Source organism: Phasianus colchicus, chromosome 20 (assembly GCF_987193195.1).
Source record: "Phasianus colchicus chromosome 20, bPhaCol1.hap1.1, whole genome shotgun sequence".
Taxonomy (NCBI): domain Eukaryota; kingdom Metazoa; phylum Chordata; class Aves; order Galliformes; family Phasianidae; genus Phasianus; species Phasianus colchicus.
Window position 1 is genome coordinate 7367213 of NC_143455.1, and position 14669 is coordinate 7381881.

Genomic DNA, 14669 nt, shown 5'->3' on the forward strand with positions numbered 1-14669 from the left:
AAGGGCTTTTGTGCAGGAAGAGCTGGAGGATGAGGCTGCTCTCATTGCTGCTACCTTCATTTTTCTACTGCCAAAGGGCACCTGCCAGCGGCAGAGGGATGGCTGGCACGTGTGGGTGTGCAGATGGACATAAGGACACACAGACACACGGACATATGGACAGACAGGTAAGGGGACAGATGGATATGTGGGCATAAAGACACAGAAACACACAGACACTTGGACACAGGAACACACAGACACAGTGACACGCAGACACAAAGACACAAGGACATGCACACACACAGCTTTAGCCATGGTGGGAGCACATCAGCCTTAAACCACAGCCCAGCTACAAACACTTCCATCCTTACTAACATATCCACTCCCTGGAAAACTCAACAGAGGAACAGAATTCCCCCACTGCTCAGCTGAGACCCAAAGGAACAGCTTTCCTCTGTGGCTGGGACACCAATCCTGGTGCCACACCAACCCACGGCGTGGTGACATTCCCTCTGCTCCCTGCTCAGCAGCCACGAGAGGTTCATTTTGCTGAGATGGACTGAACTCCCTCAGCATATTGCAAACGTTGGACATCTACCCAGTGCCATGGAGCCATTTCCTGCTGCTGGTTCACTGCATGTAAATCTGAGTTTATAATCTTCTGTTCACAAGAAAAGCCACCTTTGGATAAAACAGGCAATTCACGTTCCAAGCACAGTAGAGAGAGAAATGCCCATTGATCCTGTAATTCTGTTTGTTGGCAACACGATCGAGATTCTGACCAACATGACTGTGTTCTCCCCGTTAAGAACCCTCTTCTATTCATTTCTCATCTGTGAGCTTGCTTGCTTAATTTTGTACCAAGACAATTAAAGATGATACTTCGCTCTGAACGGCGCAGATGGCAGCTCACTCATGCTCCCTCTGCTGGCAGTGCCTCTCAGCAAACAGGTAGGGCCCCCCACTCACAGTGAGTTCGGGATACAGGATATAGGATGTAGGACCTGTGATGAAGGATGCGGGATGCAGGCTGGAGTAGAAACGATGGAGGATGCAAGATGCAGGATGCAAGATGTGGGATGCAAAGTGCAGGATATGGGATGCGAGATGTAGGATATGGGATGGAGGATGTGGGATGGAAGATGCGGGATGTAGATGGGTGATGTGGGATGCAGGATCCCAGATGCAGAATATGGGACGTAGGACCAAGGATACAGGATGCAGAATATGGGATGCATTGCTCAAGCTGGTAAGGAAGACTTGTGGTTCAAGTGGATTTAGGCAGAAGTCAGAGGGCAGGGACTTGCAGCTCTTCTGCCAGGCACCTGCGAAGAGTGTGGATGTGCTTGCACCTCATCTAATAAAGCAAAGCAAGATTTTTATCATGCCATTTTATTTCAGTTTAGAACACATTACAAAATGCATGACGGCATGGCACTCTGGCAGAAGACAGCACTCCCTGTCCTTTTTCCCATCCAGCCAAGCATCCCTGACACAAGTGAGCAGATGTTTTTCTACCCACGTAGGCCCACATGGATCAAACCCCACCAGGCTGCACCTCTCCACCCAGCCTAAGCCAGGAGCTGTGACCACAGAACTGCCTTTAGGAGCCCTTCTGTCAAAGCCTCTGTAGAACTCCTTGTGCTGGGTTTGTGACTGCACGTTCATTTAGATGCACAAATGCTCTCAAGTACAGCACTGCTTTCTGACAGGGACACGGAGAAATAGGAAAAAAGGAACCAAGGGAGAGCAGCAGGGTGGTGTAAATCATCACACAGATCCCACATGTCCACCCCACTTAGCAACCAGGAGCAAATACATCCCCAGCCCTGTAAATTCTTATGTGTGTGCTCAGCTGCAAGCACATCCAGTACCACTGACTCTGCTCACGCACTCCAAGTTTAACACATGCATAAGGAGTTTCAAGATCAGAATATGAATTAAAAAAATCACGTTTAGCTTCGCTTGTGTAGGGAAAGCAAACAAATCTCCAGACCCCTCCCAGCCCAGCTGCTCTGAATCTGCTCCCATTCATTGCTGCTTGGCATCAGCTGTGGCAATGCCTTTGAAAAGCAGGATCCTGGGGACAGATCCTGCAAGAGGTGCTCCTGGGGGTGGTGCTGGTGTAGGACAGTCATAATGTGTGTGCTGCAAGGTAAAGTAATTGGGAGTGCTGGTATTGGGCTGGGAGAAGAGGAGGAATGCTCCCTGCTTGCAGGAAGCTGTTCCAGCCCCTTATCTGACACAGAGCTCCTGATTTCTTGCGGGGGAAGTGCCAAATGTTTTAGAGAGGGGAAAAAAGATAAATCACAGTTAGCTCCAAGGGAAGCTGCCTATGACATGAATGGAGCTGCCCTGGGTGGAAGCACGCTCCCTGCCCTGCTATGGGTGCTGCTGTGACCCCAATGCCCCTTCTACAAGGGACCTCTGTGAATGCAATCACTCTGACCTCCAGAAAGTGATTTACAACTGATAACCTCTGAGTGCAACATCTGCCAGGGACGGGCTGGGATCTGCCTGCAGCTGGGATGCTGCTGTCCCGCCGTGTCCTCCCATGACACACACACTGCACTGCTCCTTTCCTTCATTTGTAAAACTGCTCCTTTGGCAGCGAGTCAAATCCTCTGCAGAGAGGTTCCAAGCTGTGCGAGCAATAAGCATATCAGTGCTGTCCTTGGGAAAGGTAAGGCAGCCAAGCTCTGTGTTAATTGCCTTTGGTTTTTTTTCTTCTAGAGGGTATCTCCCCAAGGATGGCCCTGTGCTGTGCAGAGCTATTAGGTAAGCGTCCCTATGGATGGATGTTGGCTGCTGTGGTTTCTTGCACAGGGACCTGGGGAGCTCCAGGCTGAGGGATGCTGACATCCCAGGATTCTGACTCAGACTTTGTGCTGAGCATTCTTCATCTCCAGCCTGGCTCCTCCTGTAGGTTATTAAGGGATTATGGTTCCCAGCCCCATAGCTAAAAAGCAAAAAAACACATTGGAACAGGTTGGGAAAACAACAGTATCTAGAGCACTGCTATTCTCCTTTAATAGGTTACCCCGTCAACCCTGTGCTTGTTAAATAAGAGAAAAATCTGTGGGCATGCAGTGAAGGTCAATCTTGTGGTTTCTGAAAACATTTAATTAGTACAGTTAAGTGCTGAGGTCCACCTGGGAGTGAGCTGCTGCATCAACAGCTCTGAGCAGGGGGAAGGAATCCTACATCAGGAGTGCAGTAGGGGCTGCATCACTGTGCCCAAGCTCCAGAGGTTACCCAGCTTATAGGAAACCCACTGCAGCATCCCTTAATGGCCTTAAGTTGCACCAGGGGACGTTCAGGTTGGTTCTAGGAAACTTTTCTTCTCTGAAAGAGCAGTGATGCAGTGGCACAGATGCCCAGGGAGTGGGGGGGAGGGTGAAGGAGTCACCATTTCCAGAGGTGTCCCAAAACCACGAAGATGTGGCACTGAGGGATGGGGTCAGTGGGCACAACAGGGGTGGGCTGGGGTTGGTGATCTTAGCAGTACTTTCCAACCTTAATGATGCTATGATTATACAGCACAAGCCACTTATATGGGCTCAAACCAGCAGGCACAGCGTGCACAACTGCTGTTCTCGTGGGCTGGCACTTCCCTTAGAAAGGCCACAGTTTGGAAGACAAAATCAGCTCCAGCCCTTGCAAAGGCAAACTTGGTTTGCTTTCTTTCCCATTTTTGCAGCATGGGAGACCCTAATTGTAGGCAATTAAAACAACACTAGAAAGAAAGGGCTGTGTTGAAATCTAAGCTGGAAAGTGTGCCTCTAAATGGCTTCCAGTTGCCAGTACTGGAAAAGTGCCTGGGGAGTGTGGAGCCCATGCCAAGGGCAGCACAGTGCTCTGTGGGACCTCAGCCCATGCACCCTCTGTTCAGGGCAGGGGTGCACAGCTCAGTGGGATGGGGCTGCTGGGTGACTGAGCTGGAGCAGAACAAGCCCAGGGCAGAGCCAGCAGTCAGTGCTGGAGCTCCTCAGCTGAAAAAGGTTGAAAACCCTTTTTTTTTTTTTTCCTCCTTTTCCTCTCAATGCAGGGTTGTGCCAGAGGGAAATCCATTACTTTAGAGCTATCAGAGCAACAAAAGGCTTTTTTTTTTTTTTTTTGTCATTTTCTGTATCTGCCCTTGAACTACTGGAGAAGCAATAAACGCATTTAAGAGAAACAACTGCATGGAAGGAAGCAGTAATTTCCATAAAGCAACTGAGTGTCAGATGGGCCCTGCTGCAAGCACAGCAATGGGCAGAGCCAGGACCAGACCCACCGTGGGGTGAAACAGCACAACAACACAGATATTGGGACTTCCACCACACACAGTGCTCTGAGGCCACTGCGTACTGATAAGCACTGCTTGATGAAGTGCAACTGCATATTTTTGTTTAGGAGAAGATTCTCCTTCAAAAGCAGCTACGACAGCTCTGCCCGTTCAGCCTTCCTGAAGGCCTCTCATTGCAGACAGAAGTGGTGACTCCTGTACTTATTTTCTATTGCTGCCTTATCTTTGGCATCTCAGCTGTGACTTTTACTGTTTTTTTCCACTGGTTTCATCAGAGTGCAGTAAAAGTGGATGTTTGTTGGGCTTCAGCTCTGCTAATGATTCTTGATCTGTGCGGTGCAGACGAGGAGAGCCCAGCCTCGATGAGAACATGGCAAGCTAAGTAGGCTAACAAAACAGCAGCAGCAGCAAGAAACTGGATCAGCTCCGCTCGGTGAAGTTTTCCTACTTCAACAGGGAAAAAAAAAAAAGAAAATATCTCTTTCTTTCCCTGAAATCTTTCTTACAAATACAAAACTGCAAAGGCTGCTCCCTCCGGCTGCTTGCACAATGCTCCATGGGCTTCACTGCACTCAGCTTTTTGCAGCAGCCTAATGTGCAAAGGCCCTCGATGTGATGGTTTTGGGGCAGCAACGCAGCCTGAGCAGTGCCTGCCCCACACTCAGCTATTATGGGGTGCAAACCCTGAAGGATGCTCAGCACAGTGCTTCAGTGCTTCTCACTTGGGATGCGCCAGCAGCTTCCTGCAGCCCTCGTGGAGGATGTGCTGCATCTGTTTGCAACATCTCCAAAACCGAGATGACTCACGAGTGCTTTCGCACCCCAGAGACCTTAATGATGGGATGAACTCCCTGAAACGTCAACCAAGTGTTTGGGATTTCCTGCTTCGGGGGAAGGAGAGCTTTCGTTTTGGCTTTGAGGCAGAAGAAAGCCCTATAAGCATGGCTCAGGCTTCCCCCTCCCAATGGCTTTTTACTGAGCCAGGATTACAGTGCACTTTTCCATTTGTACTCGTCAACGTGCAAAATAACATGGATTTGGAAGACAAAAAGCAAAAAACCCGAAACCTTTTTGCACTGTGTGTGGGTATGGAGTGGTACTGAATGGCCTTTCCTGCTCTGCTGCTGCAGAATATATCTGGCGTGGCAAAGCTCCAGGATCCTAGATCTGCTTTAGTGCTAACATTGCTCTAGCTGATAATGCTAATCTCTTAAACTATTCCCAGCCAGGCCCTAAGGAAGGGAGCTAAGCAACTCTGCAGCTAATGAAACAACTTTTGTAATTATAGCTCTGGCCGTGGCTGAAATGCACAGAGCAGCCCTGAGTTTTCTCCAATTTCCAGTGACCCCACAGCCAAACCATCACCCAGTGTACCCTACTGGCACAGGGCTGCCTTTGGGGCCATCACCCATCACGCCCTATTGGCCCAGGGTTGCCTCTGGAGCCAAACAAGCCAACCAAACCAACTTCTTAGTTATCTGATACATCTGCAACCACAGCATGCAATGGACAAGTCTGCTTTGTGACTTCCATGCTAATTGTGTTCCATGAACGCCAATATTCTTGGAAGAACGCAGAGTCTCAGCTCCCTAAATTACTCCTGTGGTTTTAATTGAGTATCAATTGTTTCACCTTAGCAGCTAATGTGTGTGTGTGTCACAGGAGGGAATTCACCCCAAAGGAAGGTCTGATTGTTGGGAACTGAAGGAAACAAATGAGCACCCCTTGGTGTGGCAGTGAGAAACCTAAAAAAAAAAAAAAAACACGCCGTGGCTTTACTCCTTTCCCCCTGCAATGTATCACTTTTATTGCTATAATTACTCATACAGTTCAAGCTTTTTATATGCTGATGCTTTCCTGTCCCTGCTGAGCCCTGGGGAGCATTGCCCTCCTGCCACATTGCTGCAGGAACGTGGGTTCAGCACAGCCCAAGGTGCAGCTCCATCCTCAGGGCAATGCCATGGGAGCAGCACAGCAGCACCACGAGGTGCAGGGTGCACGATTTCCCCCTCGCTCAGCTGCACAGTGCAGTTGTTTGGCTGACATCAAACATTGCTGCTTTCTGCCCCAGCCATCTGCCTGCCCTTCATCCCATGCTACTTAACTCCTCCAGCAATGCACTGCACTTCCACACTTCCTTATATATTGCGTATCACAGAATGGCCTGGATTGAAAAGGACCACAATGATCATTTAGTTTCAACCCCCCTGCTATGTGCAGGGTCACCAACCAGCAGACCAGGCTGCCCAGAGCCACATCCTGCCTGGCCTTCAATGCCTCCAAAGGCATCCACAACCTCCTTGGGCAACCTGTTCCAGTGCATCACCACTCTCTGTGCCCTATCACTATCCACCCTCATAAACAGCCATTCCCCCTCCTATTTATATGCTTCCTTCAAGTCCTGGAAGGCCTCATTGAGGTTTCCAGGAGCTTTCTTTTCTCCAAACTCAACAAGCCAAATTCCCTCAACGTTTTTTCATAGGAGAGGTGCTCCAGCCTTCAAAAGTGCTTAAGGCAGGCACGCTCCATCACAAAAAAAGTGGCAGAGAGTAAACAAGTCACGCAATGGGGTCAACGCAATTTGCATTGTCAGACAGCAATTCAGCAGAAAAAAAAAATACTATAGGAAAAAAAAAATAAAAAAAAAATAAAAAATAAAATAAAAAAAAAGCAACACTGTAGAACTTGAGCTGAGATGGGTTGGTTTGCAGCCAGACCCGGCCCTTTTCCGCCCATGCCAAGTGCCTGTGTCATGGCAGCACGGAGCGCTGAGGTGGTGCTGACGAGGCAACCTCGCGTTGCACAACGAGGTGCTCGTGGGTCAATTTGCTACGAGCAAAGACCTGCTGCCTCCCCACGGCGGTTGTTTTGTTTTGTTTGGAAAAGAAAACGTCCACCATTTTGGATTCGCATTCATCCCGTTGCAATTTCTGGGCGGAAAAAAAAAAGAGAGCTCTCCGTGAAATGCAGCGCTGCGGAGAGGTGCAGAGCCTTTGATCAAAGTCCATAGGGTACGCGTTCAGCAGCGTCACGTGGGCCATGGTTCTCACTATTGCTGTTCCTTTTGCAGCTGGAGTGCAGAAAGGAGAATCAATCTGAGGCAACAAACTGTGAGAACTGGGAATGAGATCGGTGCGCAGCCATATTTCGTGGTTAAGCTCGTGCCCGTGAAGTATTTATAATTAGTGCTCTAATGACCATTGCTCCCCTTCGTTTTCTTATTTCTGGGCAGAACGCTGCGTGTTTGCAGGTGTTTCTCCAACGTGGGCTTCCCCAGGGAACACTTCCCCATCACAACAAATTTGGAAGACTCCCAAGTGTATCCAATGCCACGAGGGTCCAGATTGACAGCATCAAACCGTGCTTAGCTTGCTGTGAACGCAACCTTCTGTGTAGTTGTTCTTCCAGAAGAACATCCCATTGGTGACAGCCAAAGCTCTGGGGTTCCAGACCAGGTCCCAGCAGTGCCACAGGTGGGAGCAAACTGCTGCAGTTCCTCCATCCAACCCAAAATACCACTTGTCAGCTTGAAAGAGGAACGGAGGTAGAAACGAGCAGGTGGTGGAACACAGCAGTTGGTATGCAGTGATGGTACGTTTTGTTGACCACAAAATGCTGGGGAGCCCAGCGGGTACCATGGCTGTGTAACACAGGGATGATGATGCTGAAAGCATCACTGCTCTCTGCTGTAGGGAGGGCCAGAAGGAAGGAGCTGTTTCTGAGCTCCAGGCCGAGCCAGCTCCAGCAGCTCACAGCCACATAAAAGCAGATCCCACTGCACAGCACAGGTGTGGGGGCTGCAGAGTGCTCCAGCCTGGAGCCAGGAAAGATGCTCTGCAGGGAGAAGCCCTGTGGCAGAGCAGCCCCTCAGTTCCCACCCTGAGAGGGAGCACCGAAACGTCCATTGCTGCCAAACAACTTTGGAGCAGGTTCAAAGCCGGGCGAGGACTGTGCAGCCCAGCAGCCTTCTGCAGCCCTGTGCAGCACTGCAGAGTGCTGATGAGGAACCTCCTGTGCAATGCAAAAAAAAAAAAAAAAAAAAAAAACTGCTCCAAAATGCAGATTTGGGGTGGTTCAGTTCATCCCAAGGAGAGGAGCTGCACACAGAGTTCCAGCACCAATGCTCCCATCACAGAGCACGGGATGGACAGGCAGCGGAGCGCAGAACGATGCCATTCACTGAGGCTATACTCTGTGGGTTGGCCACTCACTTTTTCCCATTTTCCTGGTAATGGGGCTGCGGGATATCCCTGTGGGTCCCTGCTGTCAGTGGCCCCATTTCCTCACCCCATTTTTGGGGGGACCCCCGGGATGCAGCCGTCCCCCACTCACCCCCTGCCATGCACTGGGACCCCCAGCGAGCAGCTCCGGGTCCCATCCTGCTCAATTCCGCCCTATCAAACTCCCTTGGCTTGTCCTATTGGAAACTTTTACAATTCCCTGCCTGCCTGGAAAAGATGACTGCAGCAAACCCAAATTAGGAATAAATTATACAACAACTTTACATTTTTCTTACAAAGGAAAACTCCTGCCATGTCCCCCAGCACTGAAAGGGCCACCAAAGGAGCACAGCCCAGAACGACCCGGAACGAGCCCAACGCCAACCCGAGGGCTGCAACCACCCCAGGCTGCAAAATGCATTGCAACAGCAAATCCACGCGTTTCCAAAAGCTGCATCTGCGTGGCCGCTCGCTGACATATGTGCATTATTTCCACAATGAATGGCCACAGCGGCAGCTCCCCCAGCGCCTCAATTACAGTCCCCCTGCAGGGACTATTTGCATTCCCTCCGCATTTCTGCAATATTTCACCCCCCTCCTTCCCCCCCGCCGCCCCCGTGCCCCTCGCAGAGGTTCTGCTGTACCCCCGCAGCCCCCCCCGGAACCATCGCAGCGCTGCACCCCCCGGCCCCGCTGCACGCGTTGCTCCCTGCAAAAGTTACACATCTTATTGGGGGGGGGGGGGGAAAGGGGGGGGGGGAAGAGAGAGAGATCGGTGGAAAAATGATCTCAGCCCTGGCACCAGAACAATACTTTCCCATGGAAACATAGGTATATATTTAATTCCTGGTAACTCCGCTCGAGTTTCACCTTTCATCTCGTCCCCGGAGTTCTGCAAAAGTTTCATTTCATTTTGCGCTGCAAATCAGCTGCGGTTCTCCTGCACCGTGCCCATTTTGCATGCACACCACACGACAGCGAATGCATCTGCTCCTCCGCACCCTCTCCCTGTCCTGACTGTGCAAAAGGCAGAAAGGGCTCCGTAATGCCCGCAGAAGAATTCAAATAACGTCAATGCACAGCTGAAGTGCGAGCCCTGCCTTACAGGAACTGTGTGTGTGAGTGTGTGTGTGGCTGCAAAAAGGCACATACTAAACAGGAAATGCAACTGAGAGCCATTGAAAGCCTCAAACTTCAAAATGCAATTGCATCCCGAAAAATGCATGCATGCACTGCAAAATGCATGCACGGCTTTTTGCATATTTGCAACGAACAGAAGTAGGAGCCTTACCTCTCGACTGAGACATTTTCCCCTTTGCTTTGATGGGGGAGGGGAGCACAAAAGACTTTGCCTTGCCTCTCTTCTGGAGCTAGTTTTGCAACAAAGATGCAAACTGCAAGCGCTCAATCTTCATGCAACTGGAGTTTTCCTGACTCGCTGCAGCAGCTCTCCTTGCAGCGGGGGGCCGTGCAATTGCACACTTTGCAGGGCAGCTTGCAGCGCGGGGGGTTTCCTCCCCCCCTGCTTGCAGTGCTGGGGAAGGCTCTGCTGCACCTACATGATGGGCCAGGGCTGGCAGCTCGCAGCTCCAAACTTGGAGCTGGGGGGCGCAGTGCGCAGGCGCGCTGCCGACGGCCGCCGCACTGCCCTCTGGGAGCTGTAGTCCCGCAGCCTCCGGCGGCCGCCTGTAGGGGGCGCTGCTGCGCGGCGCGGCGCGGAGGCTGCGCGGTGGGGGGGGGGAGCGGCGGGGGTCGCGCTCGGGGCGGTGCGTGGCTCCGCGCTTGCAGCGCAGTGGTGTAGGGAGGGGTTGTTTCTTTTGCACCTCCCCCGCCCCCCAGATTTTTGTGGGGTTCATCCTTGCGTACATCATGAATCTCTCCGTGCATTTCTTCCTTCACCCTTCCGTGCATTTCTGCATGCATCCTTGTGTGCAGCCCTGCTTGCATCCCTGCCTTCACCCCAGCGTTCATCCCTGTTCACATCCCAGCATGCATCCTTCCATCAGTCCTTCTGTGCATCTCTTACTTCAATCCTCAGGGCATTTCTACATGCATCCCTGCACGCATCCTTGTTGGCATCCCTGCCTTCACCTCTGAGTGCATCCCTGCCTGCCATCCCTATGTGAATCCTTTTCTTTACCCCTCTGTGCATCTCTGCATTCATCCCTGCCTGCAACCCTGCATATATCTCCTCCTCCCACCCGCAGCGCTTCCAAGCTGTGCAAAAAAAGGCCATTTGTCTCCTGAGATCTTTTAAGCAATTTTTTAAACAACGTGAGTTACTGGCTGCTGGTTTGTTTACAGCGAAGCACCTCAGCTTTGCTGTGCAGCAATTAATTCCAGAGAGCAAATGCTGAAGCAAAACATAGAGATCAGCTCTGGAATGGCAAAGATCTCGGAGCTGTAGGAGGAGCCTGAGGTGCACCCTGTGCAAGAGTTGGATCTCAGAATGGCCCAGGTTGGAAGGGACCTCAAGGAATATGAATCTCCAACCCCTCTGCCACGGGCAGGGCCACCAACCTCCCCATTTAATACTAGACCAGGCTGCCCAGGGCCCCATCCAACCTGGCCTTGAACACCTCCAGGGACAGGGCATCCAGTTGTGTCAGTCAGCAGCGTCACACTTGGTTACTTTTTAGACAATGACTTGCTGCTTTGTCTGCAAGCCACAGGGATTGCACGCAGTGACAAACCCCAGCAGCAGTGCTGCTGTTTGCTCTGCTCGTGCTCTACTGGCATGCATGGGATCTCAGTGCCTGTGCACCTCAGATGCTCACAGCAGTCGGTGCTGACCGCCGGTGCTCCCAGGGATGCTCACACACTGCAGCAACGAGAACAAAAAGCCACCAAATGAAGCAAAGTGCAGCTCCGAGGGAAAAAGTTCATTTTACAAAGAGTCCATAAGGCTGAAAGAAGAGCTCTGATGCTAAAATCTGTGCCTGCCCTTAATTTTGTCTGTGCCCACTGCCTCTGCATAATCCTTCCCATTTTATGCGTGATTATGGTTTGTTTATTCCTTCATTGCTAAGAGTGCAGAGAATAAAAGAAAAAAAAAAAACAAAAAAACCTACTGAAGGAAAAAAAAAGAAAATTGATAACCATACCCTAGATTTGCACTGAAGTGTGCATTTGTGTGCAGGCTGTGCTTTGCTTGGGGCACTGGGGAGCCTTTCTGTTTTCCCCTCTGAGTCTCCTCTTGCAGCGGTTGCTTCCCACTGCGTTTCCATTGCAGAGACCTCGAGGTCAGGTGAATGCATCACCTCCTACTGCTGGGCTGCATCCCACCCAGCAGAAGATGCAGAGCACTGGGACAGGCACAGGCATGGCCCTGCAAAAAATCCTCCCAGTGGGGCAAAGGGCTGTTCAGCAGGGAAGGAGCTGCAAGGAGAGCCAAACAGTGCTGCAGATGCCGAGGAGGAGAAAAACGCTTTTGGAGAAAGAGAGGAGGTGAGAAACAATGAGCATGAGCTCGGCCATCTGCTCCCCATGGCCTGAATGGTGCCGGGCGATACCCTGTGTTCCTTTGTTCCCTAAATTAAAGAGAACTGCAAGCTGTGAGCAAGCTGAAAGCCTCTGGGCTCAGCCACACTGTGCCTTTTGTCTGCTCTGCCTCTGCCACTTGCTTCTCCATCATTTTTGCTTGCGTGCTGAGAGTTTTCCCACCCCAGAGCTAACATGGCAGGGAGAAGCAGGGGGACACTGTCCCCAGTGCTGTGGCACCCAATGTGCAGAAGGATCAGGGCCCCAGGACCACCTGCAGCACATGGAAGTGTCCGAAGCCAATGTGCAAAACCTGCTCACAACTCAATAACCAAAGAAATAATAACAGAATCATCAAATCATGGAAGTTGGAAAAGACCTCTCAGATCCCCAGGCCCAACCCCAGCCCACCCTCACTGTGCCCACTGACCACATCCTTCAGTGTCACATCTCTATGGTTCTGGAACACCTCCAGGGGTGGTGACCCCACCACTCCTTGTGCCAGTGCCTGACTGCTGCTTCTCAGCAGAAATGGTTCCTAATACACACCATCTCAGAGCTCTGAGCGCTGCTGGGTCAGAGGAATGGGCTGAGCACACTTTTCCAGCAAAGTAAGGATGATGTTGCACTCCTAAAGAAAAGAAATAGTGATGGAGGTGCTCTAGTTCAGATTGATAAGGGCTATGATGTGTGAAAGTCCAGTATGGTGACTGTCATTTGTTTTGACAGATGTGAGGCTAATGACAAACGGAACGGCCACCATTCCAGCCACTTGTTTTTGGAGCAGCTTTCTTCTGCTCCTGTCCTGACCGACCTAAGCTGGGATGAGCTGCAGTTTGTGGCTCATGCTGCACCCATGACCCTGCAATGCCCTGTGCACACGTAACCCACACACGAGCACGCTCTGAGCATGAGAAACAGAGCTGCACATGAGCAAGGAGTGGGCCCTGAGACAGCTAACGAGCAGAGGTGAGTCCAAAGGAAAATGCAAAACACTGGGTTTCATCTGTATGATTTGATTCTCAGAGGGCTCCACAAGGCTGGGCTGAAAGAGGAGCAGTGATGACAGCTGTGCACCTACAGCTCCTGCACCACAGGGCAAACCCATGGGAGCATTCCTGTTGGGTTATTTTTGCATATCTCTGCTGGATGTGAGGGGCCACCAGAGCCTGTGTGCTCCCCCTGTGACACAAACACCATCAAGGACAGAAGGGACGTATCCACCAAACTGAAACTGGAGAACCTGCTCACTTCCAGTGCAGCCATTTGGCTCTGGTTCCGAATCTCTCCATCCTGCTGTGCATGGCATAGGGAGGGATGGGCAGAGCTCCCCTCTCTGGCTGCAGGACACAGGACAAGCAGGGATGCCAGCATACATCTGCAAGCAGCCCTCTGTGGTTGTACTTTTCTTTTTAGTGCTCTTTTGGCTTCACTCCTTTGCACAGATGCTGCAGCAGCACCCAATGGGTGGCTCAGCAAAATGCATTCCTTATTGCACGACGTTGTCTCCCCAGGTGACACAGCCCATTGCTTTGGAGCTCCTGCATCACTCCCATGCTGCATGGTTGCATTTCCTTGCACTGCACTGCACCGATGGCTGCAGCCCCTGCTCCAATCCCCAGACCCAATCCCTCACCCCAGTGCCTGAGCTGCAGTTCAGAGTTCTGCAGGTAGGACATAACCAGGAGCACTTAGAACTAAGTATAAAAAGAGACCACAACAGACATCAAAGTGACCAGAAGAACTCAGATCCAGACTTCTGTGCTGTTTGATGCTTGTTGGATGACGATAAGAAGTTTGTTCTTCTTTCTTTTTCTTCATTGAAGCTCAAGTTACGATGCCCTTTATTTACTCACTCTTCATTAAACAAAACTAAAGGCATTATTTTATTAGAACACTTGTATTTATTTCCCTTCCCTTCCCTTCCCTTCCCTTCCCTTCCCTTCCCTTCCCTTCCCTTCCCTTCCCTTCCCTTCCCTTCCCTTCCCTTCCCTTCCCTTCCCTTCCCTTCCCTTCCCTTCCCTTCCCTTCCCTTCCCTTCCCTTCCCTTCCCTTCCCTTCCCTTCCCTTCCCTTCCCTTCCCTTCCCTTCCCTTCCCTTCCCTTCCCTCCCCTCCCCTTCCCTTCCCTCCCCTCCCCTCCCCTCCCCTCCCCTCCCCTCCCCTCCCCTCCCATCCCTACTTTTGCAAGGCATATCATCTTAGCTTATCACCAGTAAGGCACAGATGTACAGATATACATAAATATATATATGTCAATATGTCAATATGCAGATACAGAGATGTACAGACATACAGAGATACAGAGGTATGTAGTTACACTCTGTGCCTTGTGCTCAGTATCATACTGGCATACAAATAAAGGTACAGTGCTTGGAGCTCAGTGGCTGCTTCTCTGAGTGGCATTTTCAGTGTTTTTGTTCTGTTTCTGATAATGCAATAAAACGACAGAAAGTTCCAGAAGCAGACAGGGGGTGCAGCGCTGGGTCTGTCATGGGGATTCCCACTCTGTCATGAAGCTCCATGGGGGAACCCCCACCCAGAACCTTCCTTCTAGGATCCCCTCTCCAGGACTCTTCAAATCAGAACCCCCCCATTGAGAACTCCCTATCCAAACCCTTCCATCCAAGACCCCCCATACCGGTACCTATCCAAAACACCTCCATCCAGAATACTCCTATCAAGAACCCTCCCACCCAGA

General features: G+C 51.0%; 1 protein-coding gene and 1 long non-coding RNA gene across 3 annotated transcripts in view; one reads left to right on the plus strand and one right to left on the minus strand.

Moving 5' to 3' along the window:
* The window catches only part of MAP2K6 (mitogen-activated protein kinase kinase 6), a 45754-nt gene extending 35654 nt beyond the window's left edge, over positions 1-10100 (minus strand). The window contains exon 1 of one of the 2 annotated variants that reach the window (XM_031598853.2): positions 9782-10100. In XM_031598853.2, the coding sequence (XP_031454713.1) occupies positions 9782-9797 (16 nt within the window). In that variant the 5' untranslated portion in view covers positions 9798-10100. The other variant, XM_031598852.2, reaches the window with a different exon arrangement.
* LOC116232482 (uncharacterized) lies at positions 52-4411 on the plus strand. The gene is made up of 3 exons (XR_004167703.2): positions 52-2137; positions 2716-2760; positions 4031-4411. It is a non-coding gene; the product is annotated as an uncharacterized LOC116232482 (long non-coding RNA).
* Positions 10101-14669: the final 4569 nt, after the last annotated feature.